We start from the raw sequence: 16,420 nt of genomic DNA on the forward strand, positions 1-16,420 counted from the left end.
ATTCGGCACGAATCGAAATTTTTCCGATATTCGACTCGAATTCCACTTCGGATGCTTCGATTCGCTCATCTCTAATTGCTATATATATTTGCTAAACACTATATTGCCAAAAGTATTGGGACACTCCTCCAAATCATTGGATACAGGTGTTCCAATCACCTCCATGGCCACAGGTGTATAAAATCAAGCACCTAGGCATGCAGACTGCTTCTACAAACATTAGTGAAATAATGGGTTGCTCTCAGAAGCTCAGTGTATTTAAGCGTGGTACCGTGGTAGGTTGCCACCTGTGCAGTTCATCCATCAAATTTCCTTGCTACTAAATTTTACATAGTCAACTGTTAGTGGTATTATAACAAAGTCTAAGCAACTGGGAACAACAGCAACTCAGCCACAAAGTGGTAGGCCATGTAAAATAACAGAGCTGGGTCAGTGCATGCTGAAGTGTACAGTGCGCAGAAGTCGCCTACTGTCTGCAGAGTCAATAGCTAAAGACCTCCAAACTTCATCTGTCCTTCAAATTAGCACGACAACAGTGCATAGAGAGCTTCATGGAATGGGTTTCCTGGCCGAGCAGCTGTATCCAAGTCTTACATCACCAAGTGCAATGCAAAGCGGCAGATGCAGTGGTGTAAAGCACGCTGCCACTGGCCACATTTGGAGATTACCAGCTGAACGGTACTTTCCCAACTGCATTGTGCCAAGTGTAAAGTTTGGTGGAGGGGGATAAAGCATGTGGGGATGTTTTACAGGGGTTGGGCTTAGTCCCTTAGTTCCAGTGAAGGGAACTCTTAAGGCATCAGCATACCAAGACATTTTGGGCAATTTCATGCACACAGCTTTTTGGGAACAGTTTGGGGATGGTCCCTTCCTGTTCCAACATAACTGTGCACCAATGCACAAAGCAAGGTCCATAAAGATATGGATGAGCGAGTTTGGGGTGGAGGAACTTGACTGGCCTGCACAAAGTCCTAACCTCAACCCAATAAAACACCTTTGGGTGCGATCCAGGCCTTCATGTCCAACATCAGTGCCTGACCTCACAATTTCACTTCTGGAAGAATGGTCAAATATTCCCATAGACACACTCCTAAACCTTGCGGACAGCCTTACCAGAAGAGTTGAAGCTCTTGTAGCTGCAAAAGGTGGGCCAACTCAATATTGAACCCTATGGCCTAAGACTGGGATGCCATTAAAGTTCATGTGTGTGTAAAGGCAGGCATCCCAATACTTTTGGTAATATAGAGTATTTTCAAATCGAACGGATTCAAATTGGAAGGATTCAATATTTTTGGATGCTAGTCAAATTCACCAAAAGCAATGGCATGAGCTGATTGGACAATATCGACTGGCATCATGTGCATACGAATTAACAAATAGAACAAAATTTAGATCCATTCATTATCCGAATCTGAATTATCAAACAAATTCAAAAACTTGTGAAGTCATTCAACTGAAATAAATGAAATGAATGCATTTGCTAATTTTGTTTTAAGTTTTTTTTTGATTCGTTGACATTCATTACATGTTTTTTTTTTTCAAATTTATATACATCTGCATCTCCAAAAATGAAATTTTCATCCAAAAAACAATTTGCAACAAAATGAAACACACCTGTCTAATGAGCAATGTGAACCTAATTATTTAACATCAAGGCTTCAAACACTGCAACAGTTTTTAACCTTTCAATCCCTTAAAACGTCTCTGAACGGAAGCATGCTAACCCAGTGGTGCATCAATGGTCTTTTTACAAATTATCCAATTAACAAAAACATTCCAGGAAGTTTAATTAAGCAGGTTAATTAACTTCTGTTTTAACACTTTAATTTCTAGTTCATTATAAATAATATAAATAATGTGGCATTAACATCCATAAATTCTTCATACAACATGACATAGACCATTCTGCAAAGTTTTCTGGCAGTACTTACCGCTCAGGACGAAACTTGTGCTTATGGGGCCTCTGCAAATCCCATCGCTGACATTCTTTTCCTGTTTCTGTGTAATCCATCACTCCTCTGTAATGTTCACCATTGCATGTCACACATTCCACTGAAAAGTAAATCATAGCATATATTTACCAGAGAAGGCTAATATATGGATCTATTAATATAAAATGTCACTTGAATGCATGTCTGGTCCCTGGACTACAAACTGACATGATTATCACATTTATACACAGCTAGACTTTATCCTGGTTAATGTCTGCAAGGTGCTTTTCCACTGTTAGTGAGTAAAAACCAGGCACTTCTGCTAGAGTAAAAAATGTATAAAATTGGATATATATCCTACATGCGTTCAGACACCACCAGGAGCACCTAGTATGCAAATTCTAACACTCTGTAGCAATAAAAAATGCTGTCCTGACTCCTACTATGTTCCTTACCTTCCTCTAGCTTATAACTATGATAGGTGAACCCAAAGGGGTTACAGAAGGGGGCAAGAGCCAGTGGTTATCAATATTGCTAAGAAATTGTGTAATTTGCTTACTAGAGCACATGTGGTTTTTGGGCTCCTGGGGCTCTGCTGAAGATCTAAAAAAGACAGTACATTAGCTTGGTGCTTCATAACCAGAATCAGACATTTAGAAATGGATTAATTTACTAAAGGTAAAAAGGCTGTTCCCTTTGCAAAGGGAGTTTTAATCTGCAAGGGAATTTTCCCCTGAGCTTAGTGAATGTGTTAAATTTCACTTTGGAAAGAATATCCAATCATGTGCATGCAAAGACAATTAAAAAAGCATAAAAAAATGAATTTTTGGTTGCACATGATTGGGTGATGGAAGTCATCAGAGCTTCACCTTATTCACCTTCACCTAGAGCAAATTTCCTTGCAAAGTTTAACAAAGTGAAAGATCCATTTGCCATTAGTAAATCAACCCCATAGAGTCTATTAACAAACATGACATGCAAACCTCACCTATACCACTCCCCATTCATAACTTATCTTTAACACTGATCTTCAGTGTATTTGGCAAGTCATTTAAATATCAAAATTGTCAAAATTGTGTTGCTGAAAATGTCTGCTATGGTAAAAAGTATGTGACTACATTTTAGCCATAAACCAGTTTAGCATAACTAAAACTGAGAGATTCACTTTATTCTAAAGGTATGACATTAAATTCTTTTATAAAGATTTAAATTAAAAGTAAGCCAGGTATTGGACAGCATTTAGGCTGAACTGTATTGTAGTAGAGTGAGGAATGAATTAAATGGAATCATGCTGTGGGCTACAATTATCAGTAAATTGACAAGTGCATTGTTAAAACATATAACCATTGAGACAGCATTGGCTGTTAAGTAGAGCAAAATGGATTTGATTTGCCGAACAGTGGCTTAAGGATATGAGCTGTTACTACTATTAACATTTATCAAATCTTGTAATATCATCCTACAATCTTAATAAGAGCATTATCTATCTATCTATCTATCTATCTATCTATCTATCTATCTATCTATCTATCTATCTATCTATCTATCTATCTATCTATCTATCTATCTCTCTATCTATCATTTTAAACTTCCCCCAAAGGAGACATGCCTGTGTTATTTCAGTCCTGTTGTCTATGTTCCCATAGAAGTTGTTCTTACATCATACCTTGTTATGTTTTTCATTTAAGATCTGAAATTAGTTTATTTAATTTCCACACCGAATTAGATACAGCAAGAAAAGCAAGATTGCAGTGACTTTCTGGGAAATCCATTACTCATTGATTAGTATGGGTCCTTTTACATTGTAATATGGGGCCCTTTGTTCTTATTTCCTTTCTAATAATTAGCAACACATGGTAAAAGTTTGGTGTCTTCTTAATACTTAACAGTGGAGAACCACTAATAAACAATTGAGCGCCAAACCCCATAGAGCGCTATATCCAATGCTGCATTGCCACTGTTGATTGCAGGACCTTTGAATCATTTGAATTTTGGTATTAAAAATGTAGCCTATATGTAAAGGAAAACTTCAATATTTTCAAAAGAGAAAAGAGAATCCATTGAAATTAACCCATGCCCAAACCATGCACACTAAAGTATTCACATATGTTGAAGAAGCATAAAGTTCTTTAAAATGGGCCATCATTCATCTTCACAGTTCACAACAGAACTACTGAAATGTTAGCCATTTTCATATTATTTTCTATTACAACACAATCGTGGTAGCCTTCCAGTCCTCTCTGTCAGTGTTTCTAAACTGTTAGAAACCAACTGAAATTTTTTGTGATCTTTGAGTATCTTTCAAACTGAATTACTTCACAGTGCAATCAGTTAGAGATCTAGAGAAGTCAGTGTAGGCATATTTTAAAGCTCTTTTACTGCTTGTTAAGAATATGTAATACCTTCCTGTCCATAGTCTGGGCACAGGTGAACTCTAAATCATTAAAAAGGATGAGGTTTGGGTTTTCCATTACCAGATGAATCCTATGAAATTCAAAATCCCATAATCCAATACTTCACTGCATACTAGCACATTATGACAGATTTACCTTAAAATAAATAGCTCCAGCAGTGCACTTTCACTGCTGTTGGGGCTTCCATCTGCACCAGGTTTTCCTTTCAGATTTGTGGGCTAAGGCTGTTTGATGACATTACTCCGGCGCTTGCACATGGGAGTCAAAGCCATGGCACAGAGCTCTGAAGGACAGCACCATCCATTCAGACTGCAGTGTGCTTGCACCTGTGACATCACCTACTGCTACAAAAGTAAATATTTTCTAAGCGGTGCACATTTAGGAGATACTTACTGTATCTACAGGTAAGCCATACTGTAGGTATAAATCAAGAAGTGTACTTTACTACTGCTCTAAAAAGGCTTTTTATTATATTTTGTTTTTTATTTTTTGTTGATAAGACCCTTATTTTATTTTAAACCGTAGGTGTTTGTTTTGCAGCAAGGCTACCCCTCCAAAGTTGGAATTTCTTTCAGGGAACATTATTTTGGGGTTTTCATTTATTTATGGGATATTTTTTTTTTTATTGTATGTTAATATGGCCTTTTTAGGTTAAACTGGGTTTTTTTTCCATTTTTTTTCCTTGTCAAATTGAATCCAGGCTGATTTACTCATCTATGGTTATTAGCTGCTTTAACCAAACACAGCTTTGCTGGATTGAAGAACCTTAGTAAATCATTAATATTTTTCAAGTTAACATGATTGAGAAGATATACATATTGTCAAGAGTTTATTTTCATTGGTTAGTCATAATACATTCTACATTTGAAATCTCCTTAAAGCAAAACAAAAGACATAAACCTTTGCAAAAGGCAAAATGTTAGCAGATCTTCCAAAATTTCACAATAGAAAATGTGGGTGTATATATATACAGTATATATATATATATATATATATAAATATATCCTAGATCGTAATCTCCAAGGAGCAGGGCCCTCCTATCCCTCTTGTATTGAACTGTATTGTTGCTGTATTGTCTCCCGTTATATTGTAAAGCGCTGAGCAAACTGTTGGTGCTATATAAATCCTGTATAATAATATATATACACACATATACTATATATATATATATATATATATAGAGAGAGAGAGAGAGAGAGAGAGAGAGAGAGAGAGTGAGATAGCTAGATAGATAGAGTTAGTATAGAGTAACAGCATACAATAAAAACATGATCCTTCAGAAAAACATGATTTGTTCCTCTATACTGAAAATATTTCCGTTAAGGGCTATTAAAATGATTTCAACAAAACATTTGTATGGATTTGGTAAGATATTCACGAGCGTGTGTCTGCAGCTATTGTGTTTCTCCAGGACCACCTGGTTTGGATTTAGAAAGTAAAACTGCCAAACCATAGAGTACAATGGTTATAAAATAAAAATGATGTTGCTAGAATGTGGCAAAGCCAGTCTTCCTTGTGTTTTCTTTATGTAGTTCCATAATTTAATGCTGAATGATTCTTAAGGAATTGAGTAAGATAAATGCAAAGAATATGTTTTATGTGTTAGAATGCAAATTCCATTAAAACACGTTTAGGACTGTATAATGCACAGTAAAATATTAACATTTAACATATCTATAACATGTTTTAAACGCACAAAAGGTGCATTGATGATCATAGACTATTATACAATTTTCAGCAACACAGTTTAAACTCATTGGCAAGCTGCTAAAGTGTACTGAAAGCAATTTTATTTTTTGGATGGCGTGTGCAAGGGTTATAATCCCTGTTAGGTTTTTATTGCTGATACAGAGACAACACCTCCTGCGCTCTAGGACTCACACCAGGGGTGGAGGAATCGAGGAACCTCAAAACAATTCCACCAGTACATGGAAGGTTATGCAGCTCTACAACAAAGCTGGGGAAGCCTGACTGATACCGTGAAGTGAAGCAAAAGAAAGAGCGCACCAACCTTGCACATTAACTCAGTAATTCTGTGATTTTATTAAATAAAAATATATATACTCACAAACAAGGAAGTAAAACAAGCATTACAGATCCTCAAAGGAAGTAGGGAGTGTAGAGCCAGTGTGAGTCATGTCACGAGGGTAGACTCTCAAAGTGAGGCTGATGCATTTTGAAGGGGGACCCTTCATCATCAGAGCTCTGACGACGAAGGGTCCCCCTTCGAAACGCATCAGACTCACTTTAAGAGTCTACCCTTGTGACGTGACTCACACTGGACCATAAAGATCTGAACATAGTGGATGGGCATGACAACCAAGTAGATTTTAGGTGATTGCTAATGCCTACATGTACATTGAACATAACAAACAATTAATCTTTTTAACTTCCAAAGATAAGAAGACCACAGAACAGATGACAAATGCATTACTCTAGAAAAGCATATAATAAGGCCTCTTTCACATGGGCCATTTGTACATTATCTCTGATTATTTGCATTTACATGCTGCTGCCTTTAGCTGTGGTAGTAAATTATTGCTTTTTCTTTAGCAACTGTTTACTTTTAGCAACAGTTTTTCTTTGTCCTACAATTAATTGCGTTTATATACAGATAGCTGCAGTACATCGCTCCTGGATGCTGTCAACTTTATTTTTCATAAACGCATAAAATGTTATGAAAACGTTGCTAAATGCAGTATGTGAATGGAGCCATAGGGATGCATTGTCTGCATTTAACAGTTCCTCTAACTGCAGCTAAAAGCTGAAATCTAACCACCCCTGTTAAAGAAGGCCTAAAGGATTCAAAAAGATTTGTATTTTCAAAACAGAAATCTTAGTCAATTTTGTAGTGTTTGGTTTTTTTTTTACATATAAATATAAATTTGTCCACATATGTTACAGTCTGATTGTTTAGTTATGTTTCTGCTGTATAGCACAAAATGTACTTATCTTGAGGCCAATACAGAAAATTTAACTAAACAAAGATTAATATGTAAATACTCAGCATTGTAATCTGCATTTGCTTTTCCACATATGGTAAAATTTTAATACAGTTCTACATACATTAAGTAAATGACACAGTTCGATTGTAAATGTGTGGCCATCTTTAGACGGAAACATAAGAACTATGAGACTCATTCTATCTTACTGTCAAAAGCAAGTCAATATAAATTGTCTATAGATGGACTGAAATTCGTTCGGTCCCTGCTGAAGAAGTCAAATTTAGGTCTGTCTATGGCTATTCCTGATTGACAGAAGTTGATCTAACAATCAACTTCTCTAGAAGGAGACTGATGGAAAACTTTGCTGGTCATCCGGCTGCAGCCATTGATCAGTGTATTCTAAAGCTGGAGGAGTCCCATTGTCAGAATACAATGGCACAGCAGTGAGGATTCCTCCATCCAACTCTCATTTGTGGATGGGGGAATCTTTTTTTTTTTTTTTTTTGATCAGCACTCTAGCTGATAGAAAAAAATGAGCCATTTATGGCCTGTCTTACATATCTTCAACCTTGATTTTCGACAGGTTGCAAAGAGCAATTGTGTGCAACTAGGGTAGGTAATCCTATTTTAGATTTCCTCAGTTAGTTTTGTCTGCTTAATCACTTGAGGCTGTTGCAAATTGCTTTTTGCCTTGTTTAATCAAAACTTGTATTATTTTGAACCACACAGAAGTGTTCAGAAAAACACATTTTCTTATGGTCAGAATTAATCTTTGACAATGCACTATTCTATTTCATAACGTGTTTAATGCAGTAAGTAGATTAAATAGATTTTACCTTGTGAACACAAGGGAATGTCACACACTTCATGGCGAATCTGTGGGTTTTGAGTAAAACACCAAGGCCCTCCTTCTTCTCCTTTGGGATTCCGACAATAGTTTTCCATGAGATCTTTACCTCGATAGCTCGAATGCAAAAAGCTAGTTTTAAAATGACATTACAGCAAACGTTGTAGTAAATCTTAGTACTACTACTATGGTACATCATTCATATGTATTGTGACTGTAACTTTACTCTAGTATGTCTTACTAAAACTATACTATTCATTTTTCACCTACTATATGAATTATGTCTCATATGTGTCATATATGTCAGTAGTAATTTAAGCCATTGCTGGAATCCCATAATTAGCAATATCAATTAGCAGATGATACTGTAAATATTATTATTTAACAGTCTCATGCTTGTAACAGCTGAAAGTATTCTTAGATAATATGCTTCTGAAATTATGTGTAAGGTAATGGCATACATTGAAGTAAGATTACATAATAAGTCACCCTACAGGCAGCTAAAATATAACAACGATAATAAAATTATGGCAAATTCATATCACAGTAAATTACATAACAAACATAAACACAAGACTAAGACAGACATGTTTAATTTCATTTGATAAACAGTAGATAAATGTAAAAAAAAAAAAATAACTAAATAAACAATTCATAAAACTGATGTTTAAAACAAAAATCATGGAATGATTTCAATTATACAATGCGAAGTGCAGTAACTGTCAGAGAACAGCCAGACTGAATCTTTAGAAGGTTAAGATGAACTCATGCTAGTCACACACACTCACAACGTTCTACCAATTTCCACCCCTTTGAAACAGCTTTTGATTACAAAAAAAATTAACAAAATAACCCACATTCTTGCCATATAGATTTCAATATGTAAACTGTAAGTGGTAGGTTGTCTTAGTTAAGTTCAACAATTTTTAGATCAAAACTGGTCAGTAATAGACTTATATTTTGTATGTTCAGATTATCCTGTTTTGCCAACAGTTGTTAAATAAGAGGGGCATTTTATTGGAAGTCCATAAAACAAGTTATTTAGCACTAAATCACCAATTTCAAAATGGTGGAATTTAATTAAACCATTACAATTTAATTAGTAGAAACTGCCAGCTTTATGGTACACCATACACTGTTTTATATCATATCTTACATCAGTAACTCTTTTTATATTGTACAATGTTTGCTTTAGACAAAGGCCAATAGGTTGCAGTGCATTGGTTTACATGTAAAGGTGTCTATATACTACTCAACAGGGTCAAGTCCAAGACAGGACACATGGCTCTTCATGAGTATTGTGTATTGGCAATTTCAGATAGTATTACACTATACCATAGTAATAATATCACAAACATACTGAATATCGAAAAGAGGTATTGACATGTTAACTGCAGATACAAACCACGGCACAAAAAGGAAAATGGCTCATATACACAATGCGTTTGACCTTTCTCTAAATGTCGCACTTGTGAGTACACACACAAGAACAGGAAATAAGTCATTAACAAGAAAGGGGTTGGCTCAATTTTTGGTTCTGTTTTTTGCAGAAATTACATAAAACAGATCATCGCTACAAACCAGCCTTGTAAAATAAATGCAGAAAATAGCCCCAAATTACAATTTCAACAGAGGACATTCCTTTACATAAACATGGAAACCACCTTCTAAAAAGCAGATGTTGTAATGATGTCGTTCTGTGAATTTCAGCCCACACATTAACAAGCAGCAAATGTTCATATATTTAATTCTTTCCCATAATTGATTTGCACATCAGTTTGTTCTAATGACATCATCGTCTTTATTTTCAGGGTAAATAAACAAAATTGTGTGAGGATACTTTATTTGTCAGATGACCTTTGTAAAATATGACTGTGTAGTATGCTGTGAAAGCAACAATAATGAAAGCAGTGTTTTTTTAGATCTAAGTCCATATACTCATGTTCTTGCTCCACGCTGGATTTTCAAAGTCACTTTGAGTGTCGACTGTCTTCTCAGTGTGCTCGGTGGATGAGCAAAGCCATCAGTAATCTAGGTTTGTGCATAAATGTGATGTACGTGTGGAACATAAAATACATTGGTTCATGTAATAAACCAAACAGCAATGTAGAAAGGGCTGAAATCATAGTGACCAATCAAAAATCACCTGCAATTGTTCTGACTAATCTACACTGATAAAATCAGAAAGCTGTTTGGTTGCTTGGATGCTCACCCTTTGCACATCATAATTGTTCTTTGCACTAACTTACTAAATTCAGTTTTACTTGTTTAAGTGTTCTTGTAAATTCTTGAATACATGGACAGATCTTTTTTCTACAAGATGAATCTTGCCATTTCATGCCATATGTGGCCGTTGAGATGCATAAGCAAGCAATTTAAAACATCTTCCTCCCAAATGTAGGCCCTTATAGCCAGATAACTTCACAAGCACAGTTTGTGTTGTACACAAAAGCACATATTTATTGGAAAAACCAAATTTACAATAAAAAGTCTAAACCAATAACCATAGGGGGCATGTAAGAGTAAATTTACCTACCTGATCCTCTGTGCTGCTGGACTAGTCCCCTTTTTGTGGGGGAGTGATCAGGAAAGCAAAAGAAGGAAAAAATTTCATTTTTTCCAGAATTTGGGCTTTTAAAATAACTTTTGTTCCAATCACAAATAAACTGTAAGTACTTAACAAGCCTGAATATCCAAAATGCCTGCCTTCAATTCTATCAGTTCCAGACAGGTATCCAACAAACCAAAACTTTCAGGTGGCTTAAAACAAGAACCATTTCACTGCTGGCAAGGTAAAGTTCACCAATAAAGTTGTGACAGTAAACAAAAGGGAGGGTTGGTGAATATTTTTAAGATTGCTGCATGTCTTCATGTCTGGTCTTATTCCAGCATCCTTGTTTTGGCTGAGCTGCATTCCCCTGGTCTGCCTGTCCACCTGCAAGGTGATTGATGTAGCCAGCCACTGGGTGAAAACCAAACCTGATTGAAGCCAGCTAAACCCTCAGTGTCTGGCTTGTAATAGTGTGTGTAACATGGGTTTCAAGCTCCCTGTTTGTCTGCCCTGATCCTGTGCTTGCTAGTTTTGATTCCCTTGTTGATGGACCTTGGATGGGATATCAACTACACTCAGAACTCAGCCTGCCCTCAAGTTGAACTGTCACCGACCACTCTGCCTCAGTCTGCCAATCGCAAGTACCTGTTCACTGTGTTCAGTTCAACTACCTGTTCGCTGTGCTCAGTTTGCATCTGGCGTGGTGGCCAGGCACTATTACATTGTGTATAAAACCTGGGGGCAACTGATAACTGGTAGGCCTGCTTGCTTTATGGGAAAGGGGGTTTCTATAGGCAAAGAACACAGACGCCAGCTATAGTGCCAGTTCATCTATGCTTGGATGAGGTCAACCCATCTCATATGTAACTGCAGCCAATGTTGGACTGTGTTGATGCATGATTTTACAGAAAGGATACTAAGGATCACTTAGAATTCCTACCCTGCTTCCAGCAGTCAAAACCCCCTTGGACAGCTCTTTTGTCTCTATAGCAAATTTAGCAATTTCCTTTCCAGTAGACAGTAATCAAATGTACGGATCATGATATGTCTCTTCAAAATAAAACATTTTTTGTGCAGTAGAACACCTGCTTAGTGATAGATCCTTCTCTCTTCTTGGATGTGTTATCATGCAAATCCAAATATTCACATGAGAAGACTGAAACACTTTGGATGACGTTATGGACATTTTTTTTAACTTCCATGACCATTGTTATTTTTTAATAATTTTTATGACCGCTGAGTAAAATAACACTACTTTACATAAAAAAAATACATTTAATCATTATGTATCATTTTGGCTAAAAGGTTAGTGTTCCTTTTCTATATGTATGCTGTTCAACAACTGACTATGGGATTATCCACATAGAAAGGAATGTCATTACATCTGTACTCAGTCCAGTCAATCAAAGTTTACTTCAAGCAGGTGATTACCGTAGGGCAGAGGCACTGACTAATATGTTGAAAAATGGTGTTCTCAGGTTATCACTCATATCAGACAAACGGGAACAATGCACTTTATAGCCACCTAATAATCACAATTTGCAAGCCTCCCAGCAATTTCAATTAGTTCCCTATCTACCATCTCTCTTGGCCAATAGGTAAACAATAAAAACTAAATGGCCAGAGAATGTTATTTCCCTACATGTTCTAATTAGCACTATTTCCAGGTGTGAAGGAATTTTGATTTTATCTGTGAAGGAATGAACACAGTACTTTCACCACAGACATACAGAGAAGAGATGAGAGCAGAGCACTGGAAACTAATGTTGTAAAGACCATCAGTCTTTTTAACTATTTTTGTATATATTTTTAATATGTATCTATAAATATGTATCTATAGTAGCAAAAGGTAGCCACCACAGTCTATTCGTGAGGTAAATGACCCGGAGCTCAGCCAAAAAGAAATCCATACAAATCCAAAGCAGGTATGGAGGCACTCACAGGTCTGCAGCCGAGATAAAACAAATCAATATTTTATTGTAAACATTTCAGTGGAGCTCAGTCCATCTTTATTATTGGCAATAAAATACTGTTGCTTTGATTATCTGTGCTGCAGACCTGTGAGTGCCTCTATACCTTCTTTGGATTTATATATACTGTTTGTATATAGGATAAGATAGGGGCTAGCCAGAGATAGATCATTTTGATACAGCTGGCCAGCTAGAACATGTATTGCAATACATTCTTCCAGAAGCGCATTTGTGACATCAGGCACTGATGTCGGAAGAGAAGGGCTGGCTTGCAGTCTCTGCTCTAATTCATCCCAAAGGTGTTCTATCGGGTTGAGGTCGGGATTCTGTGTAGACCAGTCAAGCTCCTTCACCCCAAACTCACTCATTCATGTCTTTATGGACCTTGCTTTGTGCACTGGTGCACAGTGATGCTGGAACAGGAAGGGAGCATTCCCAAACTGTTCCCACAAAGTTGGGAGCATGAAATTGTCCAAAATGTCTTGGTATGCTGATGCCTTAAGAGTTCCCTTCACTGGAACTAATGGGCCAAACCCAACCCCTGAAAAACAACCCCAGACCATAATCCCCTGTCAGGGTGCTGTCCACGGCAGAAGTTCCGAAAGATCTGGCATTTCTGCCAGTACCCTGCATGACTGCAGAAGCACACACCAGCCTCAGTTTGGTGCCAGACGGCCTTTATAAGGAGGCTCATCACGTCCTCAAGTTGCTGGATGATCTCTAGCTCCCCGTGCCTTGTTCCTGTTTCCTGTGTTATTGTGACCTGTGATTTCCTGATACCGACTCGGCTTGCTCTTGGACCAGTCTACTCTGCTTAACCCCTAATCTGACCCCAGCTTGGTTTACGGATACTCTCTCTCTCGCTCCTCTGTGTATGACCTTGGCAATCCTATCTGACTACGTCTGCTCTGATTCCCACTTGGTACCTGACCTTGGCTTGAACCAGCTATCCAGTAAATCTCTAAATCCAGGAAGGGCTTGCATACCTCGCACAGGTGCCACCTGTCTGCAGACCTATCTCCATACATCAGCTGTGCTTCTGGGTGGACCACCAACCAGCACTCCTACCGGCGACCTGTGCCACTTTGGGCCTGACTCCCCATGTCCCACTCTCAGGGGAGTCTGGAACTTAGCCACAAGGGAAGCCCTCTCTCCATTGGCCTCCATCACCAGGTACGTGATATCCCTCCTCCACCAAACTTTACATTTGGCATAATGCAGTCAAGCAAGTAGTGTTCTCCTGGCAACTGCCAAACCCAGACACATCCATTGGATTGCCAGACAGAAAAGAGTGATTCATCACTCCAAAGAACACATTTCCACTGCTCTAAGTCCAGTGGTGGCGTGCTTTACACCACTGCATCTGACGCTTTGTATTACACTTGGTGATGTAAGGCTTGGATACAGCTGCTCGGCCATGGAAACCTATTCCATGAAGCCCTCTACACACTGTTGTTGTGCTAATCTGAAGGCCACATGAAGTTTGGAGGTCTTTGGCTATTGACTCTGTAGACAGTTGGCTACTTCTGCACACTGTGCGCTTCAGCATGCGCTGACCCCGCTCTGTCATTTTACGTGGCCTACCACTTCGTGGCTGAGTTGCTGTTGTTCCCACTTGCTTCCACTTTGTTATAATACAACTAACAGTTGACCGTGGAATATTTAGAAGTAAGGCAATTTCACTGATGGACTTATTGCACAGGTGGCAACCTATCACCAGGGGCATATTTACCACAAGGCAAACAAGACATTTGCCTAGGGTGTCATTTTTTTAGGGGTGGCAGCGCTGCCCCCCGAAAGAAGGGATGGAAGAAAGGACACACACAGCATGAGCAAAAGGTGGGATCTGAGAGAGGCTGAGGGCTGCTTGATGGTGTATGTAGACTCTTGTTCCTTGGGATGTCCAGAGCTGTAAAGGTAAGTATCTTCTTTCTCACCGGGGTGGGGGGGTTCCAGTGCATGTGGGGGCGGTAGTTGTCGCAAACGTGCGCAACACACAGTGAAGGATGCAGACTCCATTTTGTTAAGAGTATCCATTTCTCCCTTATTCCCCTTCCCGCTCCCTTCCTGAGAGGCCCAGCAACATGTGGCCAGTATGTGTGTGAATTAGGAATGTCACAGGAGGGTCATAGGAGCTGCAAAAGCCCCCAAGAGAGTTGGAGTCTCTCTGTCCACAGAACCTGACAATTGTTACACCTCCTAAGAGCTAAGGCAAGCTTTCTCAGGAGTTGAAAGAGATTCTCACCTAATAAACCTAGCTCAGCATAGGTGATAGAATCAGGTAACCTCTGTTAAAACCATGTTTTACCCTATGTCTCATATCTTGGAATATGAGAGACTTACATAAAAACCAGACATATCGTCAGATGGCCAATGAGCAGGCAAAACAGTTTGATGGGTCACTTGCCTTGTCTCGAACACACAGGAAAGCAGAAAAATAGATCTCGTGAACCGTACAGTGTACACGTTCATAATTCATATCTAAATAATCCTTAGACTTGTCTGCATAATAATCTACCCGCAGGTGGAATGTCCCTTGTGCAGATGGACAGTTATGGCCCAAAATATGAGTTACAGACGATTTTTGCTCTAGTTGAGGCATCCGCCCATAACTATACATCCTAAACGGGTTATTGGGCCTTGACTTTAGAGACACCCCCTGCTGGGGACTACAAAATAGGCTCACAGACCTAAGAGAAGGAAGTTGAAGCATTCTCCCATTTTTCCATCGTAACATAGGGAGATCAAAGCACCCTTCTGCTCTGAAACTTGGATCTGCTAACCCAGGACTTTGGCAAGTACTTTAACCCTTTCACCTCTCTCTGATATCTCTTTGCTGTGCTATGGTTCTTTGTATATGTATATATATATCTTAGTTACATCTTTGTTCTGTAAATATTTTTATTGCTCCTGTTTGACCTTTTAGTATTAAATCTTTCTTTCTGAAAGTGTTGAACTGTTTCTATAGCTCTGTATTGCAACTCACAAATTCCTGCCTCTAAAGAGACGCTACTGTGGTTGTTTAAACCTCTGTATAACCGGCCTGCAGACCGTTTTATACAGACGATTATCTCAATCATTATAGTGTTATAGCTGAGAACGCAGAGTTTCCTCTTTCTCTGTACAAAAAGAAGGTGGTGGCAGTGTGAAGGGTTAATTGCGTAATTAACCTGACCCAGTAACAATAGCTCAGGCAGCCGGTACATCGATCTGTGATCCATTAGCTGGAAAATCATTGTGCAGGGTGCAGCTGGGTGTGGCATTGTTACGCGCGTCACATTGCGGTTTTGGATCGGCTAGCCCTTCGGTCATGATTTTGGGTGAGAAGGTCTGGGGTCTGATGCTACGATCATGACAGTAGTAGTGGAAGGCTCTCTCAGGTGGGATGTTGTTGGTCAATGTCAGGCTCTTATCGTGGAGGAGGGGGGTGTTTGTCAGTGTCAGGGTCTCTCCGTGGGGGGGGGAGCCGATTTTTGTGTTCCCTAGGGTAGCATCAAACCTAAATACACCACTTCCTATCACGGTACCACGTTTGAATTCACTAAACTCCTGAGAGCAATCCATTCTTTCACAAATGTTTGTAGAAGCAGTCTGCATGCCTAGGTGCTTGATTTTAAACACCTGTGGCCATGGAGGTGATTGGAACATCTGAATCCAATGGTTTGGAGGGGTGTCCCAATACTTTTGGCAATATAGTGTATATGTGTATATATGTATACAGTGAGGAACAGAAGTATTTGAACACCCTGTGATTTTGCAAGT

At 38.6% G+C, this 16,420-nt stretch overlaps 1 protein-coding gene across 2 annotated transcripts in view; it reads right to left on the reverse strand.

Moving 5' to 3' along the window:
• Positions 1-16,420, reverse strand: part of HGF (hepatocyte growth factor) — a 184,853-nt gene that overhangs the window by 126,393 nt on the left and 42,040 nt on the right. Inside the window, exons 5-6 of one of the 2 annotated variants that reach the window (XM_089685857.1) lie at positions 8,127-8,269; positions 1,932-2,052 (exon numbers count right to left, since the gene is read on the reverse strand). In XM_089685857.1, coding sequence (XP_089541983.1) covers positions 1,932-2,052; positions 8,127-8,269 — 264 coding nt within the window. The remainder of the gene's footprint in view (positions 1-1,931; positions 2,053-8,126; positions 8,270-16,420) is intronic. The other variant, XM_089685861.1, reaches the window with a different exon arrangement.

The sequence above is a fragment of the Staurois parvus genome, unplaced genomic scaffold (assembly GCF_062004578.1).
Source record: "Staurois parvus isolate SC_StPar_1 unplaced genomic scaffold, SC_StPar_1.0 ptg000019l, whole genome shotgun sequence".
Classification (NCBI taxonomy): domain Eukaryota; kingdom Metazoa; phylum Chordata; class Amphibia; order Anura; family Ranidae; genus Staurois; species Staurois parvus.